This window comes from Schistocerca piceifrons, chromosome X (assembly GCF_021461385.2).
Source record: "Schistocerca piceifrons isolate TAMUIC-IGC-003096 chromosome X, iqSchPice1.1, whole genome shotgun sequence".
Lineage (NCBI taxonomy): Eukaryota > Metazoa > Arthropoda > Insecta > Orthoptera > Acrididae > Schistocerca > Schistocerca piceifrons.
Window position 1 is genome coordinate 705,789,487 of NC_060149.1, and position 23,125 is coordinate 705,812,611.

The window sequence follows — 23,125 nt, forward strand, 5'->3', positions numbered from 1 at the left end:
AGTCTCCTCCTCGACCTGAGAGTAATGGATCTGTAGTAGATGGAGAGTTTTGGTTGCAAATGCCAGTGGCTGCTCGGAGCTGTCTGCATTCTTATGGGTGAGAACTGCCCCCACGCCATAATGGGATGTGCCCATAGTCAAAACCAACGTTTTGTTGGGATCAAAAGTAGATAGATATGGTGGTGACCTGAAGCATGGGAAAGGCTTTGTCGCACATCAGTCAAAGGAGAGGAGAAGGTAGATAGGGTGCGCAATAGTGGACATACCGGAAATGGACCAATGGTAACGGGAAATTTTACTGAGGAAAGCCTGCAGTTCATGCAATGACAAGGGGGACAGCAGATCCGTAATGGCATTGACCAGACTCACCAGCGTTGGACACCCTGCCATGATTTGTGTGCCGCAGATACTCAAGAGAGGGTTGGAAAAATTTAGACTTCTGTAGACTGCAAGGCAGACCCAAAGCCTGAAGTTTGTCATAAAAGGCCTGGAAATGCAGGTGCTTGCTCCGAGTATGTCTGGTAATGGCAGTGTCATACAGGTGGCTGAAACGGTGTGGAATAGTGGACATGACGTGTTCTAAATAGCCTTGAAAAATTGCAGAGGCACTTGCCACACCAACCATTAACTATTGGTATTGACACTGGCTGACAGGTGTATTAAGAACAATGATACACTTGGACTCTTCATCCAGAAGTAACTGATGATACGCTTCAGAAAGACCACATCTGGAGAAGAACTGACCTGCTGCTAAGCATGTACACAGCTCTTCGGACACGGAAATGGTTGTGTGTCGACCGCTGACTGTGGATTTATGATGACCTTAAAATCACTGCAAAGTTGCAGTTTATCAGAGGGTTTCATCATGATAACAAAGGATGTGACCCATTCACTAGAGGAAATGGGAACCACAACCCCAAGAGATATGAGCCAGTCCACCTCCACCTTGACTTGCGAGTGGAGGGCTATTGGAATCTGCTGAGCATGAAAAAATCTAGGACAAGCTGACTACCTCAAGGTTATGTGAGCTTTAAAGTCTGTGGCACCCCCTAGGCCTTCTGCAAAGATATCCTGAAATTCAGAGCAAAGAGATTCCAATGACTGATAAGACATCGCCAGATACCAACTGTATGGACTCCGTGACTGAAAAGCCAAAGACCTGAAAGATGTCAAACCCAAAAAGGTCTGCTGAAGTAGCATCATGAACAACAACAAAGGTAATAGGCTGAGTTAATGATCAACAGGTAATGTCAGCTGCAAACCAACCAAGGAAGGGGATTTGGCGTTTATCATATCCTCATATGCACCCGTTTACCAGTGACACTGGAGGAGAAGAGCCAAGTTCTGAATATGTTTGGGATTAAAGCAAGGAAATTGCTGTGTTGATGTCCACCTGTAGGTGCAGCTACCAGAGAGAACCAAATCCTCTATAAAAAGCTCCTTGGACTCCTGACTGGGAACCAGCCCTGACAATGTCACTTCCTGGCTATCCATATCCACGTTCTCTGATTCTGTGTTCTGTCCCATTTACTGGCAGACTACCGCAATGTGGCCTTTTTTCCAACACTTACGACAGATGGCCCAGTGCTGGGGTCACTCTGATCTATCATGCTGGGAGTAACAAGACAGACACAATGGCAACAGGGAGCGGTGGATGGAACACTGTTTACGTGCTACATAGAAGCCACCAGACTGGCTGGCTTGCACCTCTGCTACGTAATCCTCCCCGGATGCTGCAGACACAGCTGTGCTACTGCAATGCCACACTAAGCTTCCAGTTGCCACCCAGTGGCACGTGAGATCTCATAGCAGCGGCATGTGAGATCTCATATGATTGGGCAATGGGCAACACCTCACTGAGGGAAGGGTTTTCTAATTGGAGGGTTCATTGCCAGACTTCCTTATCCGGGGCGGAACGGATGACATCGCGAACCGTGACTTCTGCATACGATTCTTTTGACTTGGATGTGACAAAATTGCACTTGTGACTAAGGCCGTGGAGGGTAGTGGCCTATGCATGATAAGACTGATGGTAATGTTTCTTCCATTAGCAAAATTCGACCCTAGCGATCACAACTTGCATGCAGCAGTGATGATAGGAAGACCACAACAAGCATAAATTGTCAGAAGACAATGAAGAAGGTTCCTGCTATGTGGCGAACTGCCACAACACCTAATAGATGGCAGGAGAATCCAATGACAAAAACAGTGCACGACATACCTCTGTGTCTGTAGTGTGGAAGGCACAGAAAAGTTGCCGTAGGCGGTGTCCGTATGCTTCCCGACCTTCCACTGCCCTATCAAATGACAGATACAGAGAAGGAAACATAGCTGGAGCTGAAGGGGGAGAGAGCTACACAAGCAAAGCCTGTTGCAAGACCGTAAGAATTTCCACCTGTTGTTGCACCAATGTTTGAAGCAGGTCTTCCATGTTACAACAAGTAAAATGTCACAATCAAATGCAAAAAGCAACCGCAGAACAGAACACGTAAAAAACAACCCTATCCATTGCCAACATGTTCTGACTACAAGAACACGTGGATAATGACAAATATGACACTTTATTACTTCAACAATGTTGGTACAGGAAAACACCTGCCACAGAGTACTGTCACTACTAGTCTGAGACACAAAGGCCGAATGTCAACACCTGACTGAGACCGAGGGTGGCCTGACCCTACACTATAAGTCATTGGCCGGCAAGAAGAGTGCACTATGAAGAGGCTGCAAGTGCATCCAAGAGTGGAGGCCTATGTCGGTGATAGCATCTTGCGACTTCCGTAGCATGCCGTACAGCTGTGGGTACAGAGTGCAGGTGTGGAATCTTATGCAGGTCACTACAATGTCCACCTCTAAAAGTGTTTCTGCACATGCTCCCACTTCGTGGGAGTGGGTTGACGCTATCACATGGGCGCAGGCAGACTGTGTGTGAAGAAAATCTACAACCAACGTATAAGCAAACTGTGATCAATCTTGCACTTAGAATGATCAATGATGCATCAGTGTCAGGAAAAGACTAAACTTAGCCCCTGCTCCAATGTCACTACCAACTGTCGACCTCATAAGCAGTATGGAAGATGACACCCATGATCTACCAGTTAATGAAGCCAAATAAACACATCGTGAAACATGCAGTGTGCTCACCAGGGCTGTACCACCACAAAGCAACATTTCAAAGGCAGAAACAGTGAGTGTCTGCCAGTCAAGTGATGATCCAGAGTTGGTCATCTTACTTGCTGACAAAGGGAATGCTATAGTGCCGCTCCTGTGCTCACAATGTAAACAGAGAATTTATGGGCTTCTTGGCGATGCACCGACAGGAAAATGGGAGGAAATCTGACAAGTCACCTCCAGGGAAAAACCATCAAAGGTGCCAATACATGGCCAGCATTGTTCCAACTATGCAGCAAAAGATTCGCAGGGAAGCCCTTACATATTTTCCGTACAGTCATAATCTCTCCCCATGGAATTTTCATATTTTTGGAGCCCTCAAGAAAGACATTCATGGCCGTTGATTTGTTTCAGTCAAAGAGGTGCATACCTGGGTACAATCATAGCTCCACTGGCAACTACAAACATTTTTCCATGAAGGCATGGACCATCTTGTCTAACACTGGGGTAAATTTATTAACAGTTATGTTGATTACTTTTGAAATAATAAACAGTTTACTTACTTCTTACCATCTGCCTCATTTTCATTTGATTTACCCTTACATTATCATCATTATTTTGCTAAGGACATCTATGACCACATTAAGTCTTGTTACATCTGGCAGTGAACTTAGCTTTCTTTGAAGCCCAGATTTTCTTCATTCTTTGTGAGTGGGCCTGTTTTGGCATTTCTAAACCAGGTCATTGTGGGTTGGAGGTTTTGAGTCAAAAAAGGAGATCATCTTGGTTAACCTGTTCCCATCCATTCATTTGAGCAATTTTCTCTACTTTATCATAGATGTCTTTGTTTAATCTTTTTTGGTGGATGCCACTCTTGTAATTGGAGCCCATGACTGTCCTAATGATTCTGCACTCTTTTCTCTTCAGTTCTTTGAGGAGGCCTTCATTTGTATTTAGAGATAAGATTTTGGCTGCACATGTAACAACTGAGTTCAGAACCATTTCACTGTAATGTATCCCTGTGTTTTTGAAATGTATTTTTTGTTGTAGATCGAATGTGACATTTGGTAGGCTATTCCAAGTTTCCATATTCATTCCTTCAGTCCTTCCTTGTCCAGTCCATTTTTCATACTGAACTCATCTAGGTACTTGGATTATTCTACTCTGCTGTTGTCTCCACAATTGTCCAGATTTTGAAAGGGGGAGGAGCTTCTTTGACATTAGCCATTACTTCTGTATTTTCAGACGATATCTGCAGACCAATTTGTTTGTCAGTTTCCTTTACCACTTCATCTACATCTACATCTACATTGATACTCCGCAAGCCACCCAACGGTGTGTGGCGGAGGGCACTTTACGTGCCACTGTCATTACCTCCCTTTCCTGTTCCAGTCGCGTATGGTTCGCGGGAAGAACGACTGTCTGAAAGCCTCCGTGCGCGCTCTAATCTCTCTAATTTTACATTTGTGATCTCCTCGGGAGGTATAAGTAGGGGGAAGCAATATATTCAATGTCAATCTTAGCAGCTTCTGTGTCATGTGACAGAAAGGCTACATCATTGCAAAACCTAGACAGTCTACCATGATTCCTTTGGCTTTAGTCACTAGTATCATCACGTTGTCAGTTTCCATCAATCATGTTTGCCAGTTCATAATGATATTTTAAAGAACACAGTTGAAAAGCACTGGAAACAGCCCACTGCCTTGTCTCACTCCTGTTTCACTCCCAAAGGCATCCTAGGAACTTTATCTTGGACCAAGAGCAAACATTGTCTGTAAGGGGAGCAACTGTTAAAACTAAGTTTTTGGAAACTGCCACAAGTGGCACTTTGTGCTTTTTATTGATCAGTTTTGCTCCTCAAGTGAACAAGTGCATCATCAGAATATACAGTTTAAAGCTGGCTGACAGCATTAAAGATTGTATTTAAAGTCTGCTGAGAGCTTTAAAGATTAACCTGGCTGTAACATAGTAGTTAAAGTTACATTTAAAGTACAGTAAAAGAATGAGTGTACTGACAGAGCCAAAGATGAATTTCATCTTTGGCACTCTCATTGTCATCATTTACTACTGTACTTTAAACAAATGTTTAAGTACTATAGTACAGCCCGTTTAATCATTAGAGCTGTCAGCCAACTTTAAAGGCAATCTGTAAAGCTGTCTGCCAGTTTTAAACTGTATATTCTGATCATTCTCTTGTTCATTTAAGCAAAACTTGTCAATAAAAAATACACAGTGCCACTTGTGGCTGTTTCCAAAAACTTACTTTATCTTGGAGTTTGTATCCATCAGGGTGGCTCTAATTAATACCAGCAGTGTAAGGTCAACAAATGAACTGACCTGTACTGCTTAGACCATAGAGTATAATATTCTGTGAAGATTTTGAGGTTATGGATCCGTCCGGCTGTATAACGACCTTTCCTGAGGCCGTCTTGGTCTAGCTCTATTTGATGCTCAACTTGGGTTTCTAAAAACTCCAGAATGGCAAGTGAGAGAATTTTGTAACTTACCAGCAGCAGTGATATTCCTCTGTAGCAGTTGATGTTTTTCATGTTTCAGTGGATACTTAGGGGTTATTTTCCAGTATTCAGATAGGGTTTCCTGAATTCTTTTTTTTTTAATTAATTAATTAATTAATTAATTCGCTGTTGCTAGATTTCAGCTGATTCTTCACGGCCGTATTTCCACAGTTCTGCAACTACTGAGTCTTCTCAAGGCATTTTCTTGTTTTTTAAATGGTCAATGCGGCACCTGATTTTGTCTTTGTTAGGTGGTCTGCACTCTGGGCACCGGAGAATGGGTTTCTTGACCTTGATTAGACTTTTGGGTTTATCACAATTTAGTAAATTCTTAAAATAATCTGCTAGACTGTTATGATTTTATTCATTTGAAGTCGCCGATCATACAGTCATTTCACTGAAAGCATAGTCATGGTGACCCATGAGTTTCCTTCAAAAGGTCCTGTAATACTTTATGCTTTCATTTCTCATAAAGTTTTGGTCTATTTTTTACAATAAGTAATTTTTCAAGACTCTCAGTTTCATATAAATTACATGAGTATATGACTTTTTGTTTTCTTTCTGACAAGGTAAATACAAGTATGTAAATTATACTACATGGGTTTTGAAATGTATTTGAGTTCTCAAATATCTACAAGCACTTCTCTTAGTGTAACTACAAGTATGTTTTAATACTCACCTGATCAAAATTTTTTCAACCGGCTTACGTAGTAGGGAACAGCACTTTATTTCTGACCAAGTCCTAGTAACTGGCGAATGCTGTTGTAAATTCTGAGTCACAGAAACTTTTCTTGGCAGTACATCCTTAGTAGAAGGCCTCTGAGGAAATGTGAGATGAGCTACCTGGTCTCTCAGTTGACCTACAATCTGGAGTAAAAAGAAATTAAAACTATTACAATAATAGAAGAATTTACAAAACTTTAAAGAAACTACATCCATTAAAAAATTAAATATGGCAGAGTGTTCTTTTGTCATACTACGTGCCTCACCAACCTGAGTGTATTAGTTGTGAGCACTCATGTATCTTCATTATGAAATCAGGTATATACTACAAGAGAAACTAGCTACTCCCAATGATCTCTAAAACACACATATATTGTAAACAATTACTGCTTCAATTATTACAGATGCACAGTTCATTAAATGACTTTCCACATTACTTAGAGAACTCAAATTACCTGGTAAATGGAATATAATGCCATACTGGAGAACTAAACAAAACAACATGAATAATTTATTTCAGAATTCATAATTACTCTGATATGCCCTTGGAGAGTGCTTTCATATTCAAAAGAAATAACTTCTGTTCCCCCATATATGAAAACATCTTCCTCTTCATCTACACCTATCTCTATATCGACACACACACTCTGCAAGCCACTGTACAATGCATGGTGCAAGGTACCCAATATCAGTACTAGTCATTTCCTTTCCTGTTCCACTCACATATAGTGTGAGAAAAACAATGACTGGCCATATGCCTCCTTATGAGCCCTAATTTCTTATATTGTATCTTTGTGGTCCTTATGTGAAATGTATGTTGGCAGAAGTAGAATTGTTCTGCATTCAGCTTCAAATGCTGTTTCTCTAAATTTTATCAACAGTGTTCCTTGAAAACAATATCACCTTCCCTCCAGGGATTCCCATTTGAATTCCTGAAGCTTTTCCATAATACTTGCATGTTGTTCGAACCTACCAGTAACATATTTCGTAGCCTGCTTCTGAACTGTTTCAATGTCCTCCTTTAATCCAACCCAGTGTGGACCCCAAACACTCGAGCAGTACTCAAGAACAGGTTGCATTGGCATCCTATATGCGGTCTCCTTTACAGATGAACCACACTTTTCTAAACTTCTCCTAATAAACCGAAGTCAATCATCCTCCTTCCCTACCACACTCCCCACATTCTCATTCTGTGTCATATCACTTTGCAACATTACACCTGGACATCTACATAACATGACGGTGTCAAGGGCACTTTGTTGTGAACAGCAGAGTAATCACATAGATGTAGATGTAGACACTATTAATGTTGTATCAAAGCATTATGGGTTTGTTTTTCTTCTTTATCTGCATTAACTTACATTTCTCTACGTTTAGAGCCGGTTGTCATTCATCACACAAACAACAAATTTTGTCTAAGTCATCTTGTACCCTCCCTACAGTCCCTTAACTTTGACATCTTCCTGTACACCACAGCATCAGCAGCAGAGAACCACATACTGCTGCCCACCCTGCCCGCCACATCATTTACGTACATAGAAAATTATAATGATCCTATTACACTTCCCTTGGCCACTCCTGATGATACCCTTGTCTCTGAAGAACACTTGCCACAAAGGACAACATACTAGGTTCTATTACTTAAGATGTCCTTGAGCCACTCACATATCTGGGAACCTATTGCATATGCTCTGTTAAGTCTCCAGTGGGGCATTGTGGCAAATGCTTTTTGGAAATATAGAAACATGGAATCTGTCTGTTGCCCTTCATCCCTAATTTGCCGTGTATCATATGAAAAAATGGCAAGCTGAGTTTTGCATGAACAATGCATTTTAAAACCGTGCTGATTCCTTGACAGAAACTTTTCGGTCTCAAGGAAATTTATTATACTTGAACTCCAAATATGTTCTATATTTCCGCAGTAAACCAATGTTAAGGACATTGTTCTGCAATTTTGTGGGTCCATTCTTTTCCTCTTCATATATACGGGAGCCACCTGTGCTTTTTTCCAGTCACTTGGGACTTTTCTCCAGGTGAGAAATTTTCGATAAATGCAAGATAAGTATGGCGCCAATGCTGTAGGGTACTCTTTGCACAACTGAATTGAGATTCCAATTGCACCTTGGCGACTTTTGAGTTTTCAGTCTCTCAGTTGTTTCTCTATGCCAGGGATGCTTATTATTATGTCGTCCATGCAGGGCTGTGTACTAGAGTCAAATGACAGCACATTTGTACAATTCTCCTGCATAAACAATTTCTTACATGCAAAATTGAAAACTTTGGCTTTCAGTTTGCTATCTTCCCACTGCCACACCAGACTGGTCAATAACCAACTGGTTGGAAGACTTAGAGCTGCTTAGCAATTTTAGATAGGACCAGAATTTTATCGGGTTCTCAGTCAGATCTTTCACTAAGGTGTGACAGTGGTAGTTGTTGTATACTTTGCACATGGATCTTTTCCTTGACACACAAATCTTTAGTAACCTTTGCTTGTCATCATTTGTGCATTCTCTTTTGAACCGAGACTGCAACAGCCTCTGTTTCCTCCACATCTTCCGAATTTCATAATTAAACCATGGTGGGTCTTTTCCATCCTTAACCCACTTACTAGGCACATACTTCTCCAGAGCATGATTTACAATCTGCTTAAACTTTGCACATAATTCCTCTATGTCCATCATACCGACACTAAACGATTACAATTCATTGTCTAGCCAGGAGAGGTCCCCAATGGTGTGATCGACCATTTGACACTATCTGCAAGTTGATGTTGGTTAAGATCGCAAGTATTACATGCTGCAGCTCTTCACCCTGATGGTGGTTAAAAAATTTGTACTATTTGGTGTGCTTGGGTGGTGTAATAGATAGGATAATGGCTTCACATACAGGAAGTTATGGGTTCAAATCTCATTAGGGGTTGTAAAATCTGTTTTTATTTTTAAATTTTTATCGAAATAGCTTTGATCATCATTTTGTTCAACTAACTGATTTAAATGTAATTTTTAATTTCATTCTTTTGTCACATAATTTTAAACATATCAACTTCATCATTTGCTCTCATTTCTCTTCACATCATTATTTCTCCACTTGAAATCTTTGTTGATGTGTTTTTAATTAATTTTATTTATTAATTTTGCTTTAATTTCTTTTGTTTTATCACACTGTTTCTTTTTTTGTTTGTCTGTTTTTTTGGCCACATTATTGCCTTCATTATACCTATTTCTCCTTTTACTTGAATTTCATTTCACTTAGAAATCCATCTCTCATTTAAATTTTCATCTGTGTTAAATTTGTCCATACTGCAATAGGTATTTAGGTTATGTTTTAAATGCTTGTATGACAATTACCATGCAATAAATACTGCATATCTGGTAACAAATATACATTTTTCACCTGCACAGACATAAATAGATTATTTCATCTTTTGTTTTATAACTGATAGACCAGAACTTTCAAGTAATTTAATATTATAACAGATAAATATAATTAAATTTGTGTTCACACAAATTCCGACTGGAAAATGAATAATATAAAGAAAAAGTGAAACAAATGAAACAGTTCATACAGTGATTAAAATGATGTGACAAAGGAATAGAAATAAAAAATTATATTTGAACCAATTAAGTGAATAAAAATAATTAACAAAGCAATTTTGATAAAGATTTAAAAGTAAAAAATAAAATTATGCTCCGTATGAGATTCAGACCCAAACCTCCTGTGTATGAAGCTGTTACCCTATCCATTACACCACGCAAGCATAAACAATGCAACTTCTTTTGTGGCACGAAATTCTGAATTATTTTTATTTTTCTATTTTTTATTTTTGTCCATCATTTACTTGCAAATGAGGGCCCACCAGGGTGAATGGCTGCAGTGTGTGATACCTGGGATCTTAACTTTCATCACCATATAGATAATTTCAAAAAGTCGATCACACCGCTGGGACCCTCTCCTTGTAAGTGATTTGCTAACTACTGCTTATCTGCTCTTTCTAGCAGGGACTCTCTCCTAGAATTCTAGTCTGATTTATTAACATCTGCATACAATAGTTGCTATGATGACATCATGATCACTAATTCCCATCACTCTACTGATGTCATCAATAAGGTACAATCTGCTTATAGCTACAATGTCCAAGATATTTTCATTGTGTGTGGGCTGCTGAACTAGCTGCTCACAACAGTTTTTGGATAATGTGTTCACAAGATTGTCTGCCTGTATCCTCTGCAATGAATCTATAAAAATCCCTGTCCATATTTAGTAGGTTCAAGTCACCTCCAACTGGTATTGCATGGTCTGGGTATTTATGCATTACTGACCATAGACTTTCTTTGAATGACTCTAGAACTGTCAAAGCGGAATGAGGTGGCTGGTAAAAAATCCAACAATTAACTTGGTTTCTCCTAGACCTGTTATACATGACATCTACATCTACATCTACATCTACATGGTTACTCCGCAATTCACACTTAAGTGCCTGGCAGAGGGTTCATCGAACCATTTTCATACTACTTCTCTACCATTCCACTCTTGAATGGCACGTGGTAAAAACGAACACCCAAATCTTTCCGTTCAAGCTCTGATTTCTCTTATTTTATAATGATCATCATTTCTCCCTATGTAGGTGGGTGTCAACAAATTATTTTCGCATTCGGAAGAAAAAGTTGGTGATTGAAATTTTGTAAATAGATCTTGCTGTGAAAAAAACCGCCTTTGTTTCAGTGACTGCCACCCCAACTGGTGTATCATATCAGTGACACTCTCACCCGTATTGTGTGATAACATGAAACGGGCTGCCCTTCCTTGCACTTTTTCGATGTCCTCCATCAATCCTACCTGGTAAGGATCCCACACCACGCAGCAATATTCCAGTACACGATGGACAACTGTAATGTAGGCTGTCTCTTTCAAGGGTTTGTCATATCTTCTAAGTGTTCTGCCAACAAAGTGCAGTCTTTGTTTCGCCTTCCCCCAAAATATTATCTATGTGGTCTTTTCAATTTAAGTTGCTCATAATTGTAACTGTGATTGTGGGGTACGGTGTCTTTATTTGCAGGAAATTTAAGGATATGAGCACCAGTCCAGTAGTATAATGAAACCTGCTACAGGGTTCAGTGAGGTAACTCCACTGTCATACACAATTTTGACTTCAATAGAGACAACATTTTTGCCAACTGCAAAGAATGCTCCCTCTCCTATGGTGGCAAATCTGTCTTCCTGATATACATTCCATGACTCACTATATGTCTCTTGAGCTTTCTACTTTGGGTTTCAGTCAGTTCTCAGTCCCAAGAATAATTTGAGCACAACTTTCTTGGAGAGAGGTATATTTGGGAACTTTGTTATTAATACTTTGACAATTTACTTATAAAAATTTTACAGTCGAAGTGCCTTTACTCTGAATATCGTCTGATTTCGCTATCTGCATATCGATTGCCGAGTTTTCATCAGAGTACCTCAAACTATCACCTATACAGAAACTCCCATGCACACTCCACAAGTACTCTGCTTCCTTTGTGTAGTACACTCCTGACCCATCCAGGAGACTCCTACAATTCCCCACCTGATAACGCAGGTCCAGAAATATGCAGCCAAGATGGTAACATAGTCGATGAGGCCTTTGGTCAAGACCTTCCACTCGGCTCAAAAAAGGACACCGATCAGCTCTGGGAACAATGCTGCAAATTGTGAATGCATGCATGGGACTAGCAGCCTTCACCACCTCCACTAGCTGCCTGCATGAACTGAGGATGGCTCAGAACCTATGCAACAGGTGTCATTGACACTGAGGGTGTGAGCCACAACTTGCTCCTGACAGACATACCAAGTGGATATGGATTTCTTTCCAGTCCTGAACACTTATCTTCCTAAAGGGCTCCACAACATACCTAACATTGGAGCTCCTGGTAACTAGCAAAACCCTTGTGAATGTAATGTCAGGCTCCACACTGACTGACTGAATTGCTGGACAAAACATGGCATTTTAATGCATTTGATTAGGACCAATTTCTCAGGACCAGACATACAGGACACTGCATCTTCAAAGTCATTAAGCCACTAAGAGTTTCATGGATCATTGTTTCAAAAATGAACCCTCTAAGGACCTGTCATCCAGTAAAACTGTGATCACCGCAGTCAACAAAAAGAGACAGACATATACAATGACTGGGAGCACAGCCAGAAAGCTCACACTGCAGCAATGGATGCAGTGCTGGACAATAGAAAACATGAAAGCATCCACAATTTACATGCAGTACCATTTCCTGTTTGAGTTCTGCTGCACACCACACTTCACAGAACACAGGGATTAGAATGTCTACAGGAAAAACAGAAAAATACTAGGTGGATGGATGGATGGATGAGTCATGATACATGTTGGCACATGCAGGAAGGGCAGTGGTTATAATGCTCCTTGTAAAATGAATATTTTGGTGTGACGAAACAAATTTCCTTACATTCATTTCGGCTCATAATCTTACCATCAGTTTTGTATGACCAAGGTTTGATGGCCATCAGTTAATTTGCAGTTTTAAAGGACTGTTTTCATAGCTCAGGCAGTGGCTCAACCACTTCATTATGAACAGCTTGTCAAATAATATCTGGAAATGCCTGTCTACCACGTAAAGGAAGAAATGTAACATAATAGTAAACTATTTAGCTTTTTAGTATTCATTAGTGTAAATAAATGTTTGTATGTTTAAGCAGAGAGCATAAGGTACTCATATTTGTAATGAACTGCTGTCTTAGTACCTTCCATCCCTTTCTCTTGTAGTATTTTATCCCCTACCGCAGCAGCATTTGCCCAACTAACTTGTAGAACTTTTTCCAGTTTGTTTAGTGTAGTAAATTTGAATTATATATAGCTTGATTCAATAAAATCAAACACTGAAAGTCACCTCTATTTCCTTTTGTTTACTGTTTTTAGTTCATTCTGACCAAGACAGAGAAGAGTGGGAGAAGCAAAAAATTTACGAGTTTTGCTTGTGGCAAGTGTTTCAGTGGGGAATGTAGAGTGGTGGTCGCTGGAGAACTTGTGGTGACCTGCTCTTGGTTTTGCAGTCTTGTAGCAGGAACAGGATAAGAGAAGAGCATAAAAAAGAATTTTTTCCTTCAAGCACAGTTGCAGAAAGCCAGGAAATAATTAGACAGGCTTAGGAGAGGTAGGTGGAGGTGGAATAAAACCAAGAGCTGATCAATGGCAGCAGGTAGATCTGGCAGAAACAGCTTGCTATCAAGTAGCTTCATATTAAGAAATTTTTAAAAATAAATAAATAAATAAAATTGACTTCATAAGCTGTCATAAGTGTAGGATAGCAAGAACTGTTGTTGTTGTTGTGGTCTTCAGTCCTGAGACTGGTTTGATGCAGCTCTCCATGCTACTCTATCCTGTGCAAGCTTTTTCATCTCCCAGTACCTACTGCAACCTACATCCTTCTGAATCTGCTTAGTGTATTCATTTCTTGGTCTCCCTCTACGATTTTTACCCTCCACGCTGCCCTCCAATACTAAATTGGTGATCCCTTGATGCCTCAGAACATGTCCTACCAACCGATCCCTTCTTCTGGTCAAGTTGTGCCACAAACTTCCCTTCTCCCCAATCCTATTCAATACTTCCTCATTAGTTATGTGATCTACCCATCTAATCTTCAGCATTCTTCTGTAGCACCACATTTCGAAAGCTTCTATTCTCTTCTTGTCCAAGCTATTTATCGTCCATGTTTCACTTCCATACATGGCTACACTCCATACGAATACTTTCAGAAATGACTTCCTGACACTTAAATCAATACTGGATGTTAACAAATTTCTCTTCTTCAGAAACGCCTTCCTTGCCATTGCCAGCCTACATTTTATATCCTCTCTACTTCGACCATCATCAGTTATTTTGCTCCCCAAATAGCAAAACTCCTTTACTACTTTAAGTGCCTCATTTCCTAATCTAATTCCCTCAGCATCACCCGACTTAATTAGACTACATTCCATTATCCTTGTTTTGCTTTTGTTGATGTTCATCTTATATCCTCCTTTGAAGACACTGTCCATTCCATTCAACTGTTCTTCCAAGTCCTTTGCTGTCTCTGACAGAATTACAATGTCATCGGCGAACCTCAAAGTTTTTATTTCTTCTCCATGAATTTTAATACCTACCCCGAATTTTTCTTTTGTTTCCTTTACTGCTTGCTCAATATACAGATTGAACAACATCGGGGAGAGGCTACAACCCTGTCTTACTCCCTTCCCAACCACTGCTTCCCTTTCATGTCCCTCGACTCTTATAACTGCCATCTGGTTTCTGTACAAATTGTAAATAGCCTTTCGCTCCCTGTATTTTACCCCTGCCACCTTTAGAATTTGAAAGAGAGTATTCCAGTCAACATTGTCAAAAGCTTTCTCTAAGTCTACAAATGCTAGAAACGTAGGTTTTCCTTTCCTTAATCTTTCTTCTAAGATAAGTCGTAAGGTCAGTATTGCCTCACGTGTTCCAGTGTTTCTACGGAATCCAAACTGATCTTCCCCGAAGTTGGCTTCTACTAGTTTTTCCATTCGTCTGTAAAGAATTCGTGTTAGTATTTTGCAGCTGTGACTTATTAAGCTGATAGTTCGGTAATTTTCACATCTGTCAACACCTGCTTTCTTTGGGATTGGAATTATTATATTCTTCTTGAAGTCTGAGGGTATTTCGCCTGTTTCATACATCTTGCTCACCAGATGGTAGAGTGTTGTCAGGACTGGCTCTCCCACCGCCGTCAGTAGTTCCAATGGAATATTGTCTACTCCGGGGGCCTTGTTTCGACTCAGGTCTTTCAGTGCTCTGTCAAACTCTTCACGCAGTATCATATCTCCCATTTCATCTTCATCTACATCCTCTTCCATTTCCATAATATTGTCCTCAAGTACATCGCCCTTGTATAGACCCTCTATATACTCCTTCCACCTTTCTGCTTTCCCTTCTTTGCTTAGAACTGGGTTTCCATCTGAGCTCTTGATATTCATACAAGTCGTTCTCTTATCTCCAAAGGTCTCTTTAATTTTCCTGTAGGCGGTATCTATCTTACCCCTAGTGAGATAGGCCTCTACATCCTTACATTTGTCCTCTAGCCATCCCTGCTTAGCCATTTTGCACTTCCTGTCGATGTCATTTTTGAGACGTTTGTATTCCTTTTTGCCTGTTTCACTTACTGCATTTTTATATTTTCTCCTTTCATCAATTAAATTCAATATTTCTTCTGTTACCCAAGGATTTCTACTAGCCCTCGTCTTTTTACCTACTTGATCCACTGCTGCCTTCACTACTTCATCCTTCAAAGCTACCCATTCTTCTTCTACTGTATTTATTTCCCCCATTCCTGTCAATTGCTCCCTTATGCTCTCCCTGAATCTCTGTACAACCTCTGGTTCTTTTAGTTTATCCAGGTCCCATCTCCTTAAATTCCCACCTTTTTGCAGTTTCTTCAGTTTTAATCTACAGGTCATAACCAATAGATTGTGGTCAGAGTCCACATCTGCCCCTGGAAATGTCTTACAATTTAAAACCTGGTTCCTAAATCTCTGTCTTACCATTATATAATCTATCTGATACCTTTTAGTATCTCCAGGGTTCTTCCATGTATACAACCTTCTTTCATGATTCTTAAACCAAGTGTTAGTTATGATTATGTTGTGCTCTGTGCAAAATTCTACCAGGCGGCTTCCTCTTTCATTTCTGTCCCCCAATCCATATTCACCTACTATGTTTCCTTCTCTCCCTTTTCCTACACTCGACTTCCAGTCACCCATGACTATTAAATTTTCGTCTCCCTTCACAATCTGAATAATTTCTTTTATTTCATCATACATTTCTTCAATTTCTTCGTCATCTGCAGAGCTAGTTGGCATATAAACTTGTACTACTGTAGTAGGTGTGGGCTTCGTGTCTATCTTGGCAAGAACTATAGTGGGTGAAATGTGCCAGAGACTTTGAATATAAGGAAAGAATTAAGATGGAGAAGAGAAGGGACAAGAAAGTTCTGTTGCTTGATAATAACTGTGATTGTGGGGTAGGATGTCTTTGTTTGCAGGAAGTTTAAGGATATGAGTACCAGTCCAGTAGTACAATGAAACCTGCTACAGGGTTCAGTGAGGTAATGGATAATATGCATTGGTACGCAAAACTTAAGAATGAAAATATCCTTTGCATGTTGTCTCACTGTCAGTTAACATAGCTGATGACACATGGGCCATAAATAAAAGAACTGAAAGGTTCCTGGAAAAAAAATTACACAATGATATGGACAGATATGGCACATTTATTCAAAGACAATAATTACACTTCAGTCACTGTGATCGGATGGTCCCTGGGTATTACAAAAGGTGAGACATGGTTCTTAACAGGGTGCGAGATCACCATGGACAGCAATGCACGCTCTGGAATGTGCACCCATGTTGGCCACAAACTTTTTTTCATTTTCATTTTCATTTTCATTTTCATTTTTTTATTCAGTTTCAAGCGTAGTGCATTTCACCAGATACAATTACTGCACATACTAATACAACAAGGTCATTGATCTGGGTTCATTGCAAAATATATAACATAATTAAACAAGATAAGGAGTCAAGGCCACAAGGTTGGTAAGGAATTCTTGTGGTATGGCACTTCTTTTCTCCACCAGCACAGTTGACAACTACTGGATGGTCATTAGTGCATGTGAACTTGCTGCAATACATCTCCCCAACATGCCCAACACACACTCAATGGAATTCAAGTCAGGGGAACGGACAGGTCATTCCATTCACTGAATATTCTCTAGTTACAAGTGCACCTCCATCTGTGCAGTTCATTGCCGTCATGCATTGTCATACGTCAAAATCAAGTCAGAACTGATGTTTCAGTTCTGACTTGAGAAGACGTACATGGGGAAGGATTACAGTGTCACAATAATGTTGATTGGTGTGTGTAAAGTGTTCAAAGATTTGGAGGTCAGTACACCCACGCCTCCCAACACCAAAACACATGGACCACCAAAACAATCATGCTTGACAATGTTCCTGGGTACATGGGAACAGATAATGCACCCAGACACATTGTTCAACATGATCATTTCAATGGTCCAAGTGTTATTGTGTGGAGAGGCATTATGTTGCATGGGCATACTGACCTCCAAATCTTTGAACACTCTACACTCACTGGTCAACATTATTGCAAAACTGTATTCATTCCCCATATGCATATTTTCAGGTATGCAGTCAGCCCTGATGTCATTTTTATGGATGACAACACACGGCCAGATCAAACTGCACATGTGGAGCTGCTCTCAGAATGAGAGGATACTCAGCAAATGGAATGAGCTGCCTGCTCCCCAAACTTAAATCCCTTAGAGCATGTGTGGGATGCATTGTCAAGACATATTGCAGCATGTCCAGATGGACTAATGGCCAGCCATCCAGCAGCTGTCAACTAATCCAACCTGGGAGCACATTGCAGAGCATTCATTGCCACCTGTTGTGATCACACGCCCTATTAGAACAATGTCCCACCTTTTGTAATATCAAGGAGTCCAACATAAATCATGATGGTTTAAGTGTAATTATTGTCTTTGAATAAAAGTTTCATTTCTGTTTGTCTCATTAACCATTTCTTTCTGTTAGTGTCTGTACTATACTGCTGCAGTTCTTTCTATGTATGGTCCAAGTTCCATGGAGATATGTTACTTGGCAAAGGCACATGATGTGAAACTTACTTTCATTCTTAAGTTTTGCACACCAGCGTAGACCCACTGTTACTTTTCAAAGGAGGAACATTTAGTGACAGTGGGAGGGGTGGGTAACAGTTTGAAAAGGGGTGGCCATATAATGTCAGCAGTAACCTGCCAATTATAGCTTCTAAGACTTGGGGCACAAATATCTATTTTGTCAAGTTTTTTGGCTTCATGAATTGCCATCAGTAAACAGTACTGCGAAGTATAAGTTAACACTTGTTTAGAAATGGCAAAGAGATGTTTTCAGTCACCCTGGTCATTATTTTTATTCACTTTTGGAATTACATGTTTATTAATTACAAAGGTTGGATAAAAAGTAGTGGCAGCACTACTGTAACATGAAAGGTGTGCATCAAATGGCATGCACACTGTCTATAGCTGATAGCAGCAGGTCAGATGAAGTAGTGCAGTGAGTGGTGACAGCTGTGCTTGAGTCAGTTGCCTTGTGTACTGCCTGAAAGTGTAGGAGGGCAGTGCAAGTGCCTGAACAGTATCTTTAAGAAGTGGGGGTTGGAGATATTGGAACACCCACGGTGTTCACCGATTATGAGTCTACGCAATTAAAATCTGTTCGCCAAAATGGAGGAACCTCTTCACGGCACACACTAAAACGCAAGAGAAAATGTCATCCGTGGCTTAGGCAGTACTTGTGTGACATCAACACAGATGGACATGCTGACAGTGTGTAGTGACACCCACTTATGTGGGGAGGTGATAGAGATGTGGGGTGATTATATAGAGGGTGTCTAATACAGTGAACATCTGTCAATAAAGTCTGGTATGAATTGTAATAGTGTTGTCACTATTTTTTATCCAACCCATGTATGCTGTAAAAATATACCATTGACTACCAGGACACATAGCCTTCCCCTAGGCTACTTGTGTAATTAATAATAACTGATGCCACTGCCACAGGAGAAAAAAGGAGCCCATACTGTGGGCTTATCATTTGCCCCCCCCCCCCCCCCCCCTGTCACTGGATTTCAGTATGTAGTGAGAACATATGAAGCAGCATGGGTTTTCAGCCGTGTAGACAATGGTACATTACTACATAAGTTAGAATACTGCAGTACTGGAGGCAAGGCATTCAGCTGATCTCAGTCTTGTCTGAGAAGAAAAGAAAAACAAAAAACCAAAAAAATTGGCTTTACACTATCGCATAGTGGGAAATGGGCTAGCATCCAACTGGGATGTTGTAATGTGGGATACTCCTCAGAGTTCCAAACAAGGACCAATTTTTTTTCTAGCTATACACTGATCAACCAAAACATTCTGACTACTACTTATCTCACAACTGAATGTCATCTATTGGTTACAACTGAACGGTGTCTAGTGGTTTTGTGGGCAAGTGATGTAGTAAGGGAAGTGTATAGGCAGAGCAGAGACAAACAGGGCCACAAATGGGAAAATCCACTGGTTTATGTGACTTTGACAAAAGGCAGATTGTTATAGTCTGTTGCCTAGGAATGAGCATATCAGAAATGGCGAGTCTAGTTGGTTGTTCACATGCTACTGTCATGACGTTGAAGGATGATAAAACCACAAGTAGACAACAAGGTGTTGGATGTTCATGCCCCATCACATAACGTGCTCTGAAAAAGCAGAATAGGTGGCAAATCTTTAGACAGAGTACTAGGCTGACACAGGCACAATGTTTTGGAGCACACTGTCCACCATACATTGCTGAACATGGGGCTCCACATCAGATGATCCCTACATATTCCCATGTTGACACAATGACACTCAATTATGACTGCAATGGAATGGTATCATCGAGAGTGGATACACATTGCGTCATGGACAGAGGCCGGTGGGGGCAGTTTTATGCTATAGGAGACATTTACCTGGGCTTCTGTGGGACCTATGGTAGTAATCGAAGGCACCATGACAGCTGTTTACTATGTGAATATCACTGTGGATCACCTGCATCCCTTCATACTTAGTGTCTTCTCCGACAGTGAAGCCATCTTCCAGCAGGGTAACTTGTCTGTGTCACAAGGTCAGAATCATGCTACAGTGGCCTGAGAAGCACAATGATCAACTCACATTGTGGTTCAAGTAGCTCATGTAGGCCTCTACCCCAGTTCACATAAGAAACAGACAGACTGCCCACTTGCTCTGGCAGACAATCCTCGTCAGGGAACAGCCAAAAAGCGGCGAAGGTGTCACAACCTTACTTGTGACATCAACCACTAAACAACTATGTTGTTGTGGTCTTCAGTCCTGAGACTGGTTTGATGCAGCTCTCCATGCTACTCTATCCTGTGCAAGCTTCTTCATCTCCCAGTACCTACTGCAACCTACATCCTTCTGAATCTGCTTAGTGTATTCATGTCTTGGTCTCCCCCTATGATTTTTACCCTCCACGCTGCCCTCCAACACTAAATTGGTGATCCCTTGATGCCTCAGAACATGTCCTACCAACCGATCCCTTCTTCTGGTCAAGTTGTGCCACAAACTTCCCTTCTCCCCAATCCTATTCAATACTTCCTCATTAGTTATGTGGTCTACCCATCTAATCTTCAGCATTCTTCTGTAGCACCACATTTCGAAAGCTTCTATTCTCTTCTTGTCCAAACTATTTACCGTCCATGTTTCACTTCCATACATGGCTACACTCCATACAAATACTTTCAGAAATAACTTCCTGACACTTAAATCTATACTCGATGTTAACAAATTTCTCTTCTTCAGAAACGCTTTCCTTGCCATTGCCAGTCTACATTTTATATCCTCTCTACTTCGTCCATCATCAGTTATTTTGCTCCCCAAATAGCAAAACTCCTTTACTACTTTAAGTGTCTCATTTCCTAATCTAATACCCTCAGCATCACCCGACTTAACTCGACTACATTCCATTATCCTCGTTTTGCTTTTGTTGATGTTCATCTTATATCCTCCCTTCAAGACACCATCCATTCCGTTCAACTGCTCTTCCAAGTCCTTTGCTGTCTCTGACAGAATTACAATGTCATCGGCGAACCTCAAAGTTTTTATTTCTTCTCCATGGATTTTAATACCTACTCCAAATTTTTCTTTTGTTTCCTTTACTGCTTGCTCAATATAGAGATTGAATAACATCTAAACAACTATAGATTCAGAAAAATTTGTTGTAACTTTGCTCAACTGCAAGCAGCCTCAAGTTGCTTTCTGCTGGCTGGCTTCTGCGAAGTACTGCTGTTTCTGAGATAAGTGTCATGAGTTGACAAGCAGAGTGCCTGCAAGTAAATCAACTGAGGAAGGACAAGCAGACAAGCCTCAAACTAAAAATGTTCAGACTTCCCATCAAAGATGAAGAAGAAGTGGATTTTGAATTCAGCTGAATGAATATATTAGTTATGTCACTAATTTTGGGTGTTACTGGGTGAGAAGCAGGTCCATTGCAGCTGTATGTGAGGCAAACAGGCAGGTGCAAAGGTGCTGATATGTAATTTCACAAGTGAACCGGTTTGTATACTACAAGGCAACTGGGCCAAGCCACACAATTGTGGTGACATTACCAGCCTTCACAGTATCTCCGTACCATTGAGACATGATATGTGTTGAACTGAATGTGCCCGTAATCAATGTATACGCACAACAAGCATGCTTTTAATTACTACAGATACCCTCTGTTTCTATCACAGATATGCACAATCTGGCACCACCAGCCACAACATCATGTCTACGAAAGTCTCCATCAAGTTATGGGCCAGCCAGCAACCGACGCCAGTCTGGGTGGCCATCTCCATCTGATCAGTTCACAGCACTAAGTCTGAACCTGTGGACTTAGAATGACATGACGGATGAGCTGTCCCAATACTCCATGGTGACAACCAACCTCCTGGGTTGAAGGGCAGGGGTTTGCAGCCACGCTGTTGTAGCACTGCCGCCATCCATCTGCACTAAGGTGAGTTTCTAACCCAGAAGCAGTGGACGTCTATGAGAATTCAGTGGAGAGTCACATTGCTGAGATTGCTCACTCAGGGCTACAAAGTGTTAACCCAAGCACGCACTGCCGAGTGGGGTAAACAGTGTCAGCAAAGCAGGGCATACACATCAAATGGTCATCTCGCACTGCGATCTTCCGACATCAATGTTACTGCCGGCAGACCACACACCTGCAGAGGGCATATCTGGGGCTGTTGAAGCACATCAACATTGTAACTCAACACTAAATAAAATATATTATATCTTGCAGCAGAGTTTTTCTACCCAGCCCTTGCCAGCAACACTACCTCCACAACCCGACAAAGGTGCACCTCTAGACCACAGCGGCCCCAATCACCGTGGGTCATTATGGAATTAATAAAGAGCCCTAAGCACTCGATCCTGTCCAAATTTAGTTGATGTTAGATTCTGATATAACACAGGAACTGCACTTCCAGCACAGGAACCATATATCATTTTTAAATGAAACCATTAATGCAACTAGACTGTATGTTTTTGTGTTTAATGTATTTCACTACCACGATTTCACTTGTAGAGCCATTTTCAAATGCAATGTGAAAACAAACCAATAAAACATACTGTTAACAAAGTGCAAGACATAATGTGATAACATTAAATAAACACAATTTAAGGTGCATTATTTCAGTTTCCACCTTGCACACGGACACAGCTCTACAGCCAAAATTGTGATAGTGAAAAAAAATGCAAATTTACAGTCACATAGCAGAAATTATTTCATTTAAAAAGTATATTATGGCTGTGGTCCCCAGCCAAGGAACAATTACATCTGTTGCGACCAGATGAAACTACTTTTGTCCAGTTCTTTTGGGTTCTTTGATTGCTCAGTGGGGTGGTTAACAGGAACTGTGACTCTTGAAATTTTAGTTTTCTGTATCACATTAATGAATAAAAGACTTATTTAACTTTGATAAGCTTCTTTGCTACAGGAGTATTGGATAATTTACAAATGTCATTCAGTACGCAAGCATCATACTGAATGACATTTGTAAATTATCCAATGCTCCTGTAGCAAAGAAACCTATCAAAGTTAAATAAATTCAGTATGAAAGCATCTAGAGTAGCATGGAGAGCTGCATCAAACCAGTCTCA

General features: G+C 40.6%; 1 protein-coding gene across 1 annotated transcript in view; it reads right to left on the reverse strand.

Annotated features, from left to right (window-relative positions):
* Positions 1-23,125, reverse strand: part of LOC124722628 (KICSTOR complex protein SZT2-like) — a 727,281-nt gene that overhangs the window by 581,738 nt on the left and 122,418 nt on the right. The window contains exon 15 of the mRNA XM_047247762.1: positions 6,307-6,494. Within this exon, the coding sequence (XP_047103718.1) occupies positions 6,307-6,494 (188 nt within the window). The remainder of the gene's footprint in view (positions 1-6,306; positions 6,495-23,125) is intronic.